The sequence below is a fragment of the Daucus carota genome, chromosome 6 (genome assembly GCF_001625215.2).
Source record: "Daucus carota subsp. sativus chromosome 6, DH1 v3.0, whole genome shotgun sequence".
In the NCBI taxonomy this organism is placed as follows: Eukaryota; Viridiplantae; Streptophyta; class Magnoliopsida; order Apiales; family Apiaceae; genus Daucus; species Daucus carota.
The window spans coordinates 24,001,251-24,018,335 of record NC_030386.2 but is presented as its reverse complement, the minus strand read 5'-3'; the positions used below and the strand labels follow the sequence as shown (position 1 = coordinate 24,018,335).

General features: G+C 35.1%; 2 protein-coding genes across 4 annotated transcripts; both read left to right on the top strand.

Annotated features, from left to right (window-relative positions):
* The first annotated feature begins 3,844 nt into the window (after positions 1–3,844).
* LOC108227358 (probable inactive leucine-rich repeat receptor-like protein kinase At3g03770) lies at positions 3,845–9,039 on the top strand. 2 transcript variants are annotated; one of them, XM_064080414.1, is made up of 7 exons: positions 3,845–6,058; positions 6,176–6,309; positions 6,685–6,928; positions 7,328–7,536; positions 7,647–7,672; positions 7,858–7,980; positions 8,408–8,619. In XM_064080414.1, exons 1-6 carry the CDS (start codon positions 4,702–4,704, stop codon positions 7,943–7,945), a joined length of 2,058 nt encoding a protein of 685 aa, XP_063936484.1. In that variant the 5' UTR covers positions 3,845–4,701; the 3' UTR covers positions 7,946–7,980; positions 8,408–8,619. The 2 variants fall into 2 exon arrangements, with proteins under 2 accessions (XP_063936484.1, XP_017257949.1); XM_017402460.2 differs by having other exon boundaries at positions 3,862–6,058; positions 7,869–7,980; positions 8,408–9,039.
* Positions 9,040–10,181: 1,142 nt separating this feature from the next.
* Positions 10,182–16,705, top strand: LOC108227357 (uncharacterized). Of its 2 annotated transcripts, none has more exons than XM_017402457.2 (9): positions 10,182–10,386; positions 11,391–12,081; positions 12,323–13,341; positions 13,835–14,132; positions 14,266–14,478; positions 15,069–15,242; positions 15,487–15,696; positions 15,794–15,907; positions 16,256–16,705. In XM_017402457.2, the coding sequence occupies exons 2-9, from the start codon at positions 11,401–11,403 to the stop codon at positions 16,586–16,588; spliced, it is 3,042 nt and encodes a 1,013-aa protein (XP_017257946.1). In that variant the 5' UTR covers positions 10,182–10,386; positions 11,391–11,400; the 3' UTR covers positions 16,589–16,705. The 2 variants fall into 2 exon arrangements, with proteins under 2 accessions (XP_017257946.1, XP_017257945.1); XM_017402456.2 differs by having other exon boundaries at positions 10,183–10,386; positions 11,387–12,081.
* Positions 16,706–17,085: the final 380 nt, after the last annotated feature.

The following is a 17,085-nucleotide window of genomic DNA, read 5'->3' as shown; positions in this document are numbered from 1 at the left end:
ATGTACTATATTTTTGTATTAGTTAAACTTTTTACTGTTGTATGATATGGAGACTGACCCTAGATTATGTTCTTCTTTGTATTATTATTCTATTTTTTATTTTTTTATTTTTATATCTTCATTTATTGTGATGCAAATATTAGATTGATAAATATCATTGGAATATAATATGAATTATATATCTTTAAATATGTACTTAAAAATGAAATTATAAGAATAATATTGATATTCCTAAACATCCATAGTTGAGTATTATTATTATATAACGATGATGATAATACATTAAGATTAGTGTGTTTTGTTGACCAATGATTACATTCGTTGATCCTAGAATATAAAATAAATACTAGTGTAGAAACACGTGCAAGACACGGGCCAGCATTTATAAAAAAATATATTATTTAATTTAATTGATAATTTTGTTTGTTTTTATAATATAATTGTTTGTTATTAAATTTTAAGTATAATTTTATTTTGAAACCAATTGATAATATCAATAATATCTTTTTTTTGATAAGCCTCTTAAAAGATGGTTGTCTTGTTGAGAGGTCATTCAGGCATTTGATGGACCCACCCAAGAAAGGGCCTGTGATCCTTCCACTGTGAGAAGAGACAGGTGTTCGCTGCTCTGTGGAGCCAGCCTCGCGCAGTGCCCTGTACTTTAGGAGTCATTGCCCCCAAGCCTTCGCTAGAGGACCCTAACTCACTTCTTACTTGAATAGGGCAGGCCAGATTAGCACTTAGAAGGCCCAACCCGTCAAGACCAGGCCCAACATCCAACCATCTACCCCTCACTTGAGTTACAGGCTCGCGTTACCAAGCCCACCTGATAATATCAATAATATCTAATTCAGGATAATAAATATATTTGTAATTACTCAGACTAACACGAAATAATCTGTATATGAGATATTTTTACAATCAGTAAAGTCTGGTGAACTATTCAATCCAATTATAGTGACACGGGTAGAATTTTTAGACGCAAATTATATATTTTAATATATAAAACATATAAATAGTTGAAATTGATTTAATATGTTCAGTGTTCACAAGTTACGATCACCTGTAGTGATATGATCGAATTCAAGCACATGCGCATATAAAAGTTTAACTATGTGAGTCGATGAAAGTTCAGATACACATAATAGTTGTTATCCCCCTCTTTATCTCCTCCTCTCTCTCAGTCTTCTTATAACCCGTCTACACATATTTATATGTTGAACAATACTGTGATCATCAGTCAGTAAAATGATCATTTGCTACCTTAATACTATCTTATCATGAAAGTTTATTAATATTTAGCAAGCTGATTTATTTTTTATGAAATTATATGTGATTATTTTATCTGATAGTCAATTGTGTGAAACTCGACTGATTTGAGTTGTAATTCGGTTGGGTACCTGCACTCGAACTCTTTTTCAAGCTAATTTTATATTATATGGAAGATAACTCAATTTTAAGTGTCACTCGAATAAAACTCGATTACAAAATTTAATTAAGTTGCCCCTTGAGTCCATTACATGTAAATAATTTTTATTTTTAAATAAAATGAGAATTACAAGATCTTAATTTAAATTTATAATTAAAATGATAGTTTAATTAAATGTTCCAAAATCAATTCAAAAAAATATTTTTTTTTGTAAATTAACTTACTATTAGCATTTAATATTTTTTGTATGAATATATTAGTTAAATTTTTTTTGTAAATGAGGGGTCATAAATAAATAAAAAGTGTAACTAACATAAATATTTATGTGCAAATACCTTCATCAATGATATTTAATATGTTGAATATAATAAATGAGAATATAATAAATGAACCATATTAGTATTCTTGTAATTATAGGTTCGGTTTTTCTCTGATGTGCCCATGGGCACATAATAAGCACAAAATTTGACGACTTTCCTTTGTTTTGATTGGCTTACACTCTTTTAATAATGATGGCCCCCATGCATTCACACCAACCACACCAATCAAAACACACCAAATTTATGAGTTTCCGTGCTTAGCATGTGCCCATGGGCACACACTAGACAAACCCTTATAGGTTTAGTAAAGGTATAATGAACATTTTACGCCTAATTCTTTTGCTCTTTTTGCCCTTGGTTGCAATTTAATATATAAGTAGATATATATGATGCTGGGCCCAATGTGAGAGATTCTTCGTGTTTGTTGTGTCATAAGTAATCTCCCAGTGATGATGATGTAAATGGTTCATAAATTTTTTTTAAAGCGTAATCGTTCTTAAGCTTAACATCATATTTAAATAAAAAATTTAAGTAGATATATATTTAATTTATATTATGATATATATATTAAATAGAAAATTTGAACTATTTATTATTAATTAAGTTGGACTTCATTAAAAGGATAAATGAACTTCGAACTATAAAATCCGAAATTTAGTTGATATTTGATAATTAAATGAATCTTAATTATAATTAGGTTAAAGTTGAGAATGTTTTAGACTTCTCTTATCATAAAATTTGCATGAAAGTTTGTAGCAGCTGCAACAGAAGTAGGCTACTTGGCCAATTTGCATAACTTTTTGCATTCCCGATATATACTGAAACCCTACCAAAAAGAGTTTGACTGAATTATGATGATGCCAAATCTAAACATGCATCTTTCAAAGTGGAATCACATGACCCCCATCTTAGCTTTTGTCTTTGATTTATGTTTCTGTTCTACCCCACAACTCATAACCTACTCAATCACCATCTTCTCAAAAGCACTAGTTTGCCTTACTCTATAGATTTGCTGTCTAAAGTTAAGAATCTGAAAAGGGGAGTATAGTTGCAGTTTTAGTGGAATGATGAATTGCTTAGGATTATTACTCTGCATCTAAAATGAACCGACACCAATGGATACTCACTTGTTAATACCAGATACTAGTCAAGACTTATTTTAACTTATGATGTCTCTGTTGTGTAAAAGAAGATACTAGTTTGCCTTTGATTTTTGCAAAACAAAGTTTATTTGGGTTAACAAAAGAATGCAGTGTCACCCCTGGTGGTCATTTCGGATTTTTACAATACTCTTTTAAATCTGCTGAATTTCATGTGTGGAAATCTGGTTTGGCTGCAGCCTTCTTAAAAACAGTGTCTGGACCATGTATGTAAGATGAGTGTATATTAGAACGTCGAGAGTTTAAGAGAACCGGTCACTTAACATCTACGTCTATATTGAAATTCTCTTTACAGCAGAGTGCATCATCCTTTTGATGTAGTATCTGGGTGCAGACTGATTCCTCACTATCACAGTAATTTAGATGATTTACTTTAGAGTTTAGACAGTTAGACTATTAAGCAAAAGCATGGGATCCAAAGCATTCATTGTTTATTAATATCAAGACACACTGTAACTATTGCATACAATTACAAGCAATAAAACGAATTCACAAAATCAGGGACCAGCTTTTTAAATATTTATTCAATATCAAGGACCGCATATTGAATTTATCAGAAATCTACTGCACTTGCCAATTGTTATTTTATTGCCCCTACAGACAAATGTTTATATCTTCTTGCTTTCTATCAATACTTAAACAAACCTGCCAGTCAGTCTATGAAAAATATCAGCTCAAAATGTGGTGCTTTTTTCTCTATGTATTTTGTTTCCATCGAAAACGTCACTTGTGTAGATTATTTTTGTCTATTCTTTCCCAATATCAGATTATCCGGAAATCAGAAATAATGAAAATCTTGCTTTCAATTCACGGACATAATAATGATTTTTTTTAATATATTCCGACATAGTGCTAGTGGTCCCAAATGAAGAGATTAGATTTCCGAATCCAGATAGTACTAGTGGTGCCGAATGAACAAATTAGATTTCCGAATTCAGATATAAGATCGAAACGAAGGAATGTCACCCATATCCCCATTATACAACCCCTTCATAATCCAAAAAAAGAAAAAGATGTTTTGTATGCTTGCACATAAATCCCTTGAGCTACACCAACTAACACACACTGCAGAAAACTCGTTTAACTCACCGCTCACACCCCACTTCTTCAATTTATTCCTTTAACACTCACTCTCTCTGGAGTATAATATTAGGCAACACGAGAGAGAATAGAGGCCAACACATTAAAGAATTGAGTAACAATAAAAACAGAACCTACCCTCTTCATTCTCATACGATCCATCCACTTCTTCACACTGCTATCCTCAACAAACAATTAGCCACCTCTTTACTACATGCACATTGCTCCTTGAAATCTACGCCACCCAACAACTCTGCTCATCTTCCCAATTGTTCTCTGCAACTCTGCTCTTTCTTGGGCTTCTCCCCATTTCTTTAGTACTGTAACCCCCAGAAAAAAACATTCTTTAGTTGTTGGGTACTCTTCTGCCTTGTTTTCCTCTGGTGGGGTTCTTGATTTCTGCTCCTATCTTTTAGTACTGTCCCACTAAGTCAGTCTAGTTTTAATTTTCTTGGTTTGTGATTAGCCCAGAATGTACCTTAAATAAGGCTCTTTTTTCAAGATTTCTGCATGGGGTTGTCTTGATTAGGCCAAGATATACCTCAGATAAGGCTCTTTTTTCAAGATTTTACATGGGTTTGTGTTGATTAGGTACAGGTTTTCATGGGTTTTTGTTAAGGCTCGGTATCTTGTGATATGATAATCATTGATGTAGTACTTGATACCTAGGGTTTTGTGCTATTGTGAAGTTTAGTGATCAGAATTTGGGGGAATGGGGTGCTTAAAGTTGTTGCTTGTAGTTTATGTTTTGTGGGTTTTTTGTATCTCAACTACCCATGAGTTACAGAGCTCTGAAACCCAAGCTCTTCTTCAGCTAAGAAAGCATTTAGAATACCCTGTGGCATTGCAAGCTTGGGAGAATTATAATGGTGATTTGTGTTACATGCCCTCAACATTACATGTTAGCATTACATGCCATGATAATATTGTTTCTGAGCTCACAATTAAGGGGGACAAGCGTGATAGTGTGAGTCAGTTTTATGGATATGCAATTCCTAATATGACTTTATCTGAGAAGTTCTCGATTGATTCTTTTGTTACCACGTTGGCAAGGTTAAGTGGCCTAAGGGTTCTTAATTTGGTGTCTTTGGGTATATGGGGACCATTGCCGGTTAAAATTCATCGGTTGAGATTGCTTGAAGTTCTTGATATGAGTTCAAATTTTATGTTTGGTTCCATTCCACCAGAATTATCGAGATTAGAGAAGCTTAATACTTTAACATTTGATAGTAATTACTTCAATGGCACTGTTCCAGACTGGTTGGATTTGTTCTCGAACCTTACCATTTTGAGTATCAAGAATAACCGGTTGAAGGGCTTGTTACCTTCTTCAATTTCCAATGTGACAACCCTTGCTGATGTGTCTTTGTCTCACAATAAGATTACTGGTAGACTGCCAAATATGAGTGCATTATCTAATCTTCATTTGTTGGATATGAGGGAGAATGGGCTGGATTCCGAATTGCCTCGCATGCCTAGAGGATTGACTACTATGCTTCTGAGCAAGAACTCATTCTCTGGTACTATTCCTCGTCAGTTTAGCAACCTAAATCAGCTTCAGCACCTTGACCTTTCTTCCAATTTTTTGACTGGAGAACCACCAGCTGCATTGTTTTCTTTGCCAAATATTAGTTATCTAAATATAGCATCAAACATGTTGAGTGGTTCTCTTCCAGACAACCTGACTTGTGGAGATGAACTTGGGTTCGTTGATATTTCTAGTAATAGGTTGATAGGTAGGCTTCCTTCTTGTTTATCCTCTACGTCACAAAAGCGGATTGGTATGTTTAGTGGGAACTGTCTGTCAACTAATACACAACATCAGCATCCAGAGTCTTTCTGCAAAGTTGCAACAGTTAAAAAGGAAAAATCTAGGGGAAGATCAAAGGCAGTTTTAATTGGTGTGATTGGAGGAATTGTTTTTGTTGTAGTGCTTCTGACAATTTTCCTTCTAGCTTTGCGTCGAAGATATTCTTCACGAGAAGAGGCACTTGTCCAACATACACTGCCCAAGCTTGTGCAACAGAATGCACCATCAGGAATATCACTTGAACTCCTTGAAAATGCCAGTAAGTAATTATTTTTTGGTACTACATTTCCAAAGATACTCTTCCATAGCATATTCTCTAGATGGTATTATGTTACATAAGAATAAGATCAATAATTTGCTTTTCATTTTGCTTTAGGGATCATATCTGAATCAGCAAAACTAGGAACTCAAGGTTCCCAAGCATACCAAGTATTTTCACTGGAAGAGTTAGAAGAAGCTACCAATGATTTTGACGAGTCGGCAATCTTGGGTGAAGGTTCTGCTGGAAAGGTACCCTGGCACTTCGATGTGATTTGTGACCTAGTTGGTCATCTTTCTAATTATGCATATAACTAGAAATTAACTACTACAGCTTTTATCCATTTTTATATGCAGTCCATTTCGTTGTGATATTCGTGTATAATTAATTAATTACACCTGTCATTATGCTTTAAACAATTTGTGCACCTCTTTGATGTGGTTTGATTGTGTGTATTACATGGAATTGATCATGTCAAGAACTAAAACATGGTGAATGGGTTCCTGTTGGAATTTTACTTTTAAGATATAAATTTTGATTGATTTATCTTGAAGGTTTTTAATTTATGGACTTTTTCCCCCCAGCTAAACAACCTTCTTAACATTCTCTGTCCTTCTTCTTAACAGCTTTACAAAGGAAGATTAGATAATGGGCTTTTCATTACTGTACGAGCTCTGCCTTTATTTAGAAAGTATTCAGTTCGAAACCTTAAACTTCGATTGGATCTGCTTTCAAAGCTTCGCCACCCGCACCTTGTAGCACTTCTAGGCCACTGTATTGATGGAGGAGGACAAGATGATTCTACTGCTAGCAGAGTCTTCCTTGTATATGAATATGTGCCAAATGGAAATTTCCGTGCTCATCTCTCAGGTCAGTGGTGCAATATACATACTATACCTGTTTGCACATAAGTGCATTGTGTTCAATACTAGAAATCATCATTCATCTGATAGTGGACAGCAAAGTGAACAATGCTACAAAGATATGTATAAAGCTCTGTAGGATCACGTCCAGCATGCTACGTGTATATTTTAAATGAGCCTATTACCACATTATATTTTTGTTTCTAGACTTAAATAGCTACAAAAAATTGTATAGGAGTAATGAGAGAGTAATTATATGAAGGTCTGAAGAAGGGGGGTTATATTACAAAATAAAGAAAGCATGGTAGATAGACCAGAAGCAGTATGGTATATTTTTTTATCTTGACACTATACGTAAGTACAATTGCGATTTCCTAAATTCACAATTTATCTAACCTTTTTGCAGAAAGCTCTCCAGAAAAACTTCTTAATTGGTCAGATCGATTAGCAGTTCTAATTGGCATTGCAAAAGCTGTGCATTTTTTGCATACTGGGGTATATGCTTCTATCAGTAATCGCTTGAGAACAAATAATATATTACTAGATGACCATCGCATAGCCAAGCTGAGTGACTATGGGATTTCCATAATTACTGATGATATAGAAACGCTCGAGGTTTGCTTCTAATCCTGAATCATATGATTGGGAATATGCAGCCATATCAGGGGCCAAAGTGTCAGTCATATCTTAGTCTAACATAATTACTTTATTTTTATTTTTTGCAGGGAAAGAAAGAAGGCTCTAGATCATGGTATGGCAATTAAGTTTTTCCATTTGCAGCATGCCAATTCTAGATAGAATTTTAGGACTTCAATATTGTTGCAAAAATCACTTCTCAGAAACTCTGATATTGGATGGTTCGATAAATGTGGCTGAATATATTTGTTCATATATGATGCTATGCCAACTACATATTGTATAACTACTCACCTTTAGTTGTTTGTCAGGCATAAATCAAAGCCAGAGGACGATGTTTATAACTTTGGGTTTATATTGCTGGAGGTGCTTGTTGGGCCTATTGTGAGTGGAAAAGGAGAAGCATATTTGCTGAACGAAATGGTACGATTAATACTTTTCAACTGCACTTATTAGTCTTACCCCATAAACTCTCAAACATACTTTGATTCTTATTGCATAGATGCGCGACTTATATATTTTAGATTCTTAGTACTTACCCCATAAACTCTCAAACATACTTTGATTCTTATTGCATAGATGTGCAACTTATATATTTTAGATTCTTAGTACTTATCACAATCTTACCCCATAAAATTTCAAACCTTCTTTGAGTCTTGTTGCATAGATAGTGCAACTTATATATTTTTGGATTCTTAGTGCTTATCAAAATCTTCTATAAGTTCTTAAGTTCAGTGTCACCTGTGTTCAGCTCGTGAAATTCTCTTTTTTATACAAATCGTGGAAGACCATGAGTCTGATGTCAGTAAATTATTGTTGTAAATTTCTGATTTGGTTTAATGTATCACAGACATCCTTTGGTAGCCTGGATGGTCGAAAGAGGATCGTGGATCCAATTGTGCTAACCACTTGCTCACAAGAGTCATTAACAACTGTGATATCAATCACCAACAAATGTATATCAGCTGATCCTACAAATCGTCCCTCGTTCGAGGATGTGCTCTGGAATCTGCAGTACGCGGCCCAAGTCCAGGCTTCAGCAGATGCTGATCAGAAGTCAAATACATCATCACACTGATCATTGTGTCCTTTCCAAGTATTCTTACCTTACGCAACAGATGGCATTAAGTCATTTGCTATTCAAATCCTCTTGCATAACCATTTTTAGAAAAAAATCATTTGCTCAACAGTATGACCATGATTCTTGTGCCAATCTAATCATCCTGTAGTATTCTTGTGTAAAATTGCAAATGTCTTTTTTCATTATAGATTTCAGACTTTAAAAGTAGGATATAGAAACTGATGGATCAAATTCAGTTGCGAAAATGTTCTGCAGCTGTCTGAACTTTCATCTCATTCTAATGTGAAGTGAATTTTGTGGGTTTTCCGTGCAGAAGGTTCAAATTTCATAAGTTCTGACAGTAAGTTGTATTGTACATAGATGCTTCGAAGATAGGTGTTCCCAGGATTCTGGATTCAAAATACTTGTCCATTTTTCATTTTTGACTGGTCAAATTCATTCAATTTTGACTGAATTTTATGTACAATTATAAAAAGTTTAGAAAACTATGCCAGTAAAAAATATGTATAAATTTAATTTAAAATGTAATTTTCAAAATTTTAAATTTTATAAAAATAATTTATAAATTTCAGTCAAAATTTGGATAAATAATATGAAACGAAAATGCTCAGACAAGTAATATGAAACGGAAAGGAGGAGTAAGTGAAATGTGGAAGCCATTTTGTTGGGCTAATCAAAATTGTTACTCCCTCCGTCCCAATCAATTTTATACAGTTTCCTTTTTGGGATGTCCCATCATTTCTATACATTCCCTAAATAGCAACTTTTTAAAATATAAAACAGTACTACACCCACTACATTCTCCCACTATCTCCATTATATAATAATAAAAACACTATTACACCCACTACTTTACTTCACTATCTCAAATTTATTATTAAAAAATATGTGGGTCCCACCACTTTACCCACTTTCCATCCAACTTTACTCATTTCTTACCCTTTTTCTAGGTCTCCGTGTCCGATCCCAATGTATATTATTCATTGGGACGGAGGGAGTATAATCAATTAATCATCAATCTATTTGTTGAATAATTCCAACGAGTTGTCTAATTTGGCTTAGAATTAAAAATGCGGGAGCATTTTGGCACACCAAACGCATTACTACCACCTTCTTTAATTCGTGATTTTCACTCTTCGGTCACCATTTTCTTACGTCTTCAAGTTTATGAATAGAGTTTCTACCAAACTCTGAGCAAAACATTTGTAAATGAACAATTTTTAGAATTTAAAATAAATATTTATTATTATTACCATTACAAATAATGAAAAGTAAATAATATAAATTAGCCGTAATAAAAATTAAAGACAACAAAACACGAAAAGGACATACCACCGATTTAAAATTCAAACTTATAAAATAGTAAAGAGAGTGTTTGACCATGGTATTGATGACTTCAATTTGTACCAACTTATAAAATATTTAAACTATCGATTCCATAAAATGCTTATCTGTTTCCTGTAACCACATTATTTTAAGACACCTTAGTATGAAATCTAAGTACTCTATTAAAATAACCCCTGAAAAATATTTCAAAAATGAAGCTGGCTTGGATTATTCTCAAATTAATTAATATTCTCTCACCCTGTCTCTCCCACTCTCTCTCTCTCTCCCTCTCTCTCTCTCTCTCTCTCTCTCAACTTCTTAAATGCAGACTGAAACGGTTTGACATTGATCTTCCCGCATTTTCCCTCATAGGCAAACTGAAACCCAGTTTCTATATTTCTATGCTACAACATTGTCCACAAGTAAGTTGATATTCTTCTTTCATTTCTACAGCCTCATCACCTGTATCTAATGCAGATTTTAAATTCTGTTCTTCTGCTCCTGAATTTTTTTTTTAAATATAATTTGTGATTCATGGCCTTTTGGGTATTATTCATTTAACTGATTTTGTTGAATTTCTTGGTGTGCTCTGCTTGCTCTATCATTTATGTATGTACATGGCTCAACATTTTGTTTTTTGTTTTTTTGTGCTTTAGCTTTTAGTAACTGCTTTTAGGTTCACATGGACTAGTACTTGTTTTTCCAATGAGGCTGGCTAGGTTAGGCCCCCATTGTTTTTCTTGTAAAATTATTTGTGCTTTCTCTTGATGATTATTGTGTTTGATCTTTGTTTTACTTTCTTTTTCACCCTTAAACTCTAAAGTTTGTATCTTGATTATTTTAGAATTAAGACACTCACACATAGACACACACAGAGAGAGAGAAGAGGGAGAGAGAGAGAGGCAGAGGGGGGAGGGAGGGAGAGAGGTTGTGTATTAGTTTATGTGAGTGTCAGCATCAGTTTGTTTGCATTATCTGTTGATTAGAGAGAGAGAGAGGTTGGTGAATTAGTATATGTTGGTGTTAGCATCAGTTTGTTTGCACTATATGTTACAGTAATTTGTTATTTTCTGCCGAGTTCGATGAGTTGAGTATTACTAAAACCCCATGAATTTGAGTGGGCTAATATTACTAGCAATGTTAAATATATTTTAAAATAGATATTGTCATTAAAAATTTGAGTACATGATCTTTGCCCAAGAGGGGAGGGAAAGGAGCCTGCCACTCTAGGCTGGCGCCTATTTATCATGTGCAAATGAACCGGTCTTTTGTTTAGAGTGGAAACATAGTATATAGCTACTCATCTGTTAGCATTCTCATGATTTTCATGTTTGGACATAAGGGCTTGATGTCATTGTACTTTCAAATACATTGTTGGTCCACTGAGATGAGAGTGTAGAGTAATATGAGGTGTTTTATTAGTCAGGGTTATAGGAATGACGACGTCAAACAGTAGAGGCCCCTCGGCTCAGCTCGAGTATCAAATTCATGTTCAAGAGATCAAACCCTGGTCATCATCCAAGGTGCTGAAGTCTCTTCGTTCTGTTGTTCTTCAATGGAAATACAGTGACAAGTATTCTGGCTCTACTAGCCCAGTTGTCCCCTCATTTGGGTCTAATGCTGGAGATGGAAAAATACAATTTAATCATGCCTTTAAGTTACCTGTAAATCTTTTAAAAGTCGAGGATACTTTACGGAAGAACTGCTTAAAGGTAAATTTGTTTGAAACGTCAAGGGATAAGACTGTGAAAGGTCAGTTGTTGGCGACTGCTATCATAGACCTTGCAGATTATGGCATAGTAAAAGAGGCCATACACATTACTGCTCCTATGAACTGCAAGAGGGTTACAGGTAATAAAGCACAGCCAGTGCTCTTTCTAAAAGTCCAACCAGTTCAGAGGAATCGTGCTACCTCTTTATCAAGGAATGGGCAGTTGGGAAATGCATCCATGGACAAGAATGGTGATAAATCTGTTTCTGCATTGATGAGCAAAGAATATGCAGAAGAAGCCGAGATTGTTTCCTGCACAGGTTTTGATGTTACCTCTCACTCATCTACAAGTGCTCCTTTTTCAGCTGCTCAGTTTCATGGGGCTTCATCACATAAAGAGAAAAAGGTAAGAAATTCTTGCTTTCAATCCATTATTTTCTGTTCAGAATTCAATTACCTCATTCAAATGCAAATTTTCATTTTATCATGCTTTTTGTTTGCATTAATTGCTAGTAGTATGGGTGTAAGTGCAGGATGGTTGTTTTTATTATTACACAAACACATATATAGGCTAGTATATATCTTATATAGTTACCTCTAAATGCACTTTTCCCCATTATATAAAATGGTAAAATGATTAATTTCAGACTATATTAAAGACAGTAGAGGATATAACTAAGGATGTTGAAGTTCACCAAATTCAGTCCTCAAAACAAAGGCTTGAACCAACGGATGTTAAACCAGCAAACGCTCGAGATGACAGTCTGAAGGATAGTATATCTTGCCCATCATCAACAGAGTTGTCTTCTGATTCCGAGAGCCAAGAAAATATGCATTCCATTATATACAACTCCCGAGAGTCGAGCTTTATGAGTCGCACTTGTAGCGTTCAATCATCTTCCTCGTCTATCACATATGATGGAGGAGATGAAAATCTGATCATCAGTAGTAGCAGAAACGACAAAGACCATTCAGATAACCATTTTCAGGCAAGCACAAAAAAGGATGCAGATACTGTTACTGTTTTATATGGTCATGCAGTGAATTATAACAGTAAGAGCTATCAAGTAAGTGGAGCTGAAAGGAAAATCTTGGATGAGAATTTGCATGATATAGTTTACGAACAATTAAATAGATCTCCATCAGATAATACCAAGAAGGATACTATGCTAGAAAATGATATTCATAGTAACAGCAGGGAAAATGTTATACCGGATATTGACAGATCATATCATTTGAAGTCTGTCAGATCAGCTACTGACTCGAGACGAAGCAATGGAATTGTCAAGAGTTCTCATTTTGTCGTAAAAGATAAGGATATTGGTGTTCTCAGATATGCTCAGACTGGTCCCCAAAACCCTATTTGCAGTGAAAGAAAAGATGATAAGCTTTATCCAGAAAAAATCAAACTTCAGCAACTGCAACAAAGAATAGATATGCTTGAAGGGGAATTGACAGAAGCAGCAGCTATTGAAGTCAGTCTTTATTCTGTTGTTGCAGAACATGGAAGTTCTGTCAATAAGGTGCATGCTCCAGCTAGGCGACTCTGGAGGTTATATCTTCATGCTTGTAAGGAGAAATCTAGATCAAGAATTGCAAGCACTGCTAGAAGTGTGATATCTGGACTAGTTTTAGTTGCAAAAGCATGCGGAAATGATGTTCCAAGGTACATTCTGGGTCAAATCATCTTTTCTGGATCTAAATATAATCTACTCGTACCATTACTTCTTCCTAGCTTATAGTTTTCACGTTGGATTTTCTAATATAGTCTCTTCAAGGGAAGACTTAAGAGCGTAGTTGGCTTGTAATGGGAGATTTAGTATAATTATGCAATAGGAATTTAATGAACAGTCCTTTGATGACATCAATACAACTAGGTGCAAACCCATGAAGCATTTGGTCAACATAGGGCTTAAAATCATCATGATGAGGTTATCATCTTATAAGCTTTAACACCTTTAATAAAAAAAACTAAAAACCACAATCAATTTGCAAAATTCAACTGTTTGAATAACACTAATTTATTTCTTAGGGGAGTATCAATTAAGGAGCAAGGGTATGTACAACTTAATACATCTCAGTCTGTTTTGCCAATATTTAAAAGAGTTAAGAACTCCACATACTTCCATTTGCTTATAAAATTCTGTGCTACAACACAGGTTGACTTTTTGGATGTCAAATGCTGTCGTACTAAGGGCAATACTGAGTCAAGCTAGGGAGAATCATATACTGTCACCTTTTTCTGGAAATTTAAGTGAAAGTACTTCTCGAAAAGGTAGCAATAAGAAATATCTAGCTCTAAAGTGGAAGGACTCACATTCAAGTTTATGCAAAGAGAGTGTTGATGATCTACATCTGAATGTTGATAAGTGGGAGGACCTTAAAACCTTTACATCTGCCTTGGAAAGTGTTGAAACTTGGATCTTCTCTCGCATTGTTGAATTAATATGGTTCGAGGTTGTCATTTTATAAGCTTGTCTTCGTAGCTTCCTTAATTTCTTAGAATATAATGTACTTCTTGACACCTTCCTTAACTGGGATTTAATAAATCTTGGAAGCTAATCTGGTTCCATGATATTTCTTTTTCCAGATTTTGACTCCACCTATGCAGCATTCTGCCTCAAATGACATGAATAACATCTCAACCAAACTTGATGCAAAAACATCTTATGTAGGCAATATAGATCAAGACAACTACTCTTTGGAGATCTGGAAAAAGGCTCTCAGTGATGCTTATGAAAAAATTTGTCCTATCCGAGCTGACAGACATAAGTGTGGCTGTTTGCATATGATTTCCAAACTGGTAAGTTTTTGAAGTAATATAGCTTTGAACTAAATATGAAAAGGGAGGATATATCTCCATACTGCTCACGTTAAGCATATAAACACACATGGTGACACACCTAAAGCATGAATTTCTAAGACAGTACTTAAGTTGCTACTTTAACCTTTAACATCAGAAACTTCCAACACTACTTATTAATTGATGCTGATCATGAAGGTAGTCTAGGTATCTAGATCCTTCCCTGAGGAAGCAGAGTCTATACACAGGCAAAGCTCTCTCATTTGGGGGAGGTTCAAGTGGCATCTAAGTGAGTCAACAAGTGTGCTCAAGTTTCTTAGTTTTTGAACTGCTCTTCAGCTCTAGGGACAGTGCCCACATGGCATAGCAAGTGTGTTCAATCGTGACCAAGTGCTCCTAATATCCGAGTGATGCATAAAATTGTTCAGTCTGCTAGAGTTTTTTTTTTTGTTGACAAAGTTCAGTTTGCTAGAGTTAAATAATGAAATGAATAAGCAGCTTCATTGTCAATCGTTGTTTCCTGTGGAATCTTATTTTTCTCTAATTTTATTTCCAATTAATAGTCTTAAATAACCCTCTTGTTCCACCAGATACTGGAACAATGTCTGGCTAGATTGGATGTGGCTATGTTTAATGCTATTCTACGTGAAACTGCTGATGACATTTCAACCGATCCTGTATCTGACCCTATTACCGATGTAAAGGTTCTTCCTATTCCATCTGGTAGGTCAAGCTTCGGGGCTGGTGCACAACTAAGAACTGCGGTGAGAACTCTCAGTAATGTTTTAAGCTACTTCCACAACTGATATAAACAGTCGTCTATATAGTGTAGTAAGAATTTGCGTATGCTGATAAAAGGGTCATCAATTTAGTACAATTATATATAACTGTGTACCAGATATTGGATCATGATTTTATAGTTTAATGTTCGTTAGTTAGATTGGTTGAGGAGTAAACATACATGATACACCGATAATCTCGTGAATGTCCATTTTCGGTTTGTACCAGATTGGGATCTGGTCCAGGTGGCTTACCGACCAATATGATATTAAGGTTGACTCTCCCACCAAATATTGGAATGAACAAGAGGATGGTGATGATCTAACTAGAAGACAAGACACTGATACATTTCTCAAGTCCTTCCGTCTCTTGCATGCGCTGAGTGACCTAATGATGATTCCAAAGGATATGCTATTAAGCAAGTCGGTCAGAAAAGAGGTTTGGACGTAGATAAATACCTAGGCCGTTACCTTTTTTTATGTCTGTTCCATCATTTCTCATGCTTGTTAACATTGATCAATCTATATGTTTGAAGGTATGTCCTCGATTTACTACAACCTTAATAAGGCAGATCCTCAAAAGTTTTGTTCCAGATGAATTTTGCCCGGAACTAATTCCTGCTGCTGTGTTTGAAGCCCTGGAATCAAAGGTCAGCGCATTGTGCTTGCCCACTTACTTTCAGAAACCAAAATTCTACTTTTTCCTAATTGCTATTTTAGTAACTTGATAATAATTTCATTAAAGGTCAAATTATAACATGTGTTACAAGCACATACACATAATGAGGGGTGGGGGGGTGGGTTTACATTTCTGTGAATGTATGTATCAAAATGACTACAGCAAGAGGAAAGTTTTGAGCCTTGTATTTTCTTTTGCTTTATTATAACAAATACAACATAAGTTTCTGAAGGTTCTGTTGGCATAAACACATGTCACAGTGGCCTTTTTCCAGAAAATTCATTATACATATCATAATTGATAATAACATGTAATTCAGGATCCTACTGAGGTTGGTGAAGATTGCATCCAAAACATTCCATGTGGTGCAGATGCCATTACCTATCTCCCGCTGTCTGTAAGTTCAGTTTCGTATGTCTTAGGAGATTGTGGAAGACAGTCTGAGTTGAGACGAACTGGATCATTGGTCCTGCAAAAGTCGTATATTAGCGACGATGAACTTGACGAGTTGGAATCAGTTTCAGGCATCAAAAGTTTCCGCCCCTCACCTACTTTAGCCAAACAGGACCGGACTACATTGAACGAAGATGGCAGTAATAGTAGCAATGTCAGGTATCAACTACTACGGGAGGTATGGAAGAGTATGCCTTAGATAAGCTTTTTTGTATAACTGTTATCAGATGTAGTAAAGACTAATAAATTGAACATATGTTTGCAAGCTAAATAAATGTGCTATGTTATTAAAGCAAGATAAAGATCCATTGATGGAGATTGCACAAACTTAAAAACATTGAGGGAATGTTCTAGCATTACAATCTAAGAAGCAATGCTTACCGAGTGTGTAGAATGATAGATGCTAGATATCTCAAAAGGATCGTTATGAGACCGAGTGAAGCGTTGGAATTGCAGTTCTTAGAGTTCTATAAACCATTGCCTATAGGTCCTCAAACCATACACTTTTTAAGTCTGCAAACTTGACCTAAGGAGTAAGAAACACCTTGAGAACCTTTATGTTGACCTCATGGAGATCACCAGGATGGAGGTAATAGTACCCTAATTGTTTGCGAGAGCAACTGAGCAAGGATTGCCCTGATGCCAGGCGAAAAGGATTTCTTAATAAAACCTATACCGTGCTTTTGTGGTTACCTT

Bases quoted from the DNA above. Each gene is read 5' to 3' on its own strand.
- LOC108227358 (XM_017402460.2), top strand. From the start codon at position 4,702: ATGGGGTGCTTAAAGTTGTTGCTTGTAGTTTATGTTTTGTGGGTTTTT. The intron at 6,059-6,175 runs GTAAGTAATTAT...ATTTTGCTTTAG, and splicing joins TGAACTCCTTGAAAATGCCA to GGATCATATCTGAATCAGCA. The intron at 6,310-6,684 runs GTACCCTGGCAC...TCTTCTTAACAG, and splicing joins GTGAAGGTTCTGCTGGAAAG to CTTTACAAAGGAAGATTAGA.
- LOC108227357 (XM_017402457.2), top strand. From the start codon at position 11,401: ATGACGACGTCAAACAGTAGAGGCCCCTCGGCTCAGCTCGAGTATCAA. The intron at 13,342-13,834 runs GTACATTCTGGG...GCTACAACACAG, and splicing joins TGCGGAAATGATGTTCCAAG to GTTGACTTTTTGGATGTCAA. The intron at 15,243-15,486 runs GTGAGAACTCTC...GGTTTGTACCAG, and splicing joins GTGCACAACTAAGAACTGCG to ATTGGGATCTGGTCCAGGTG.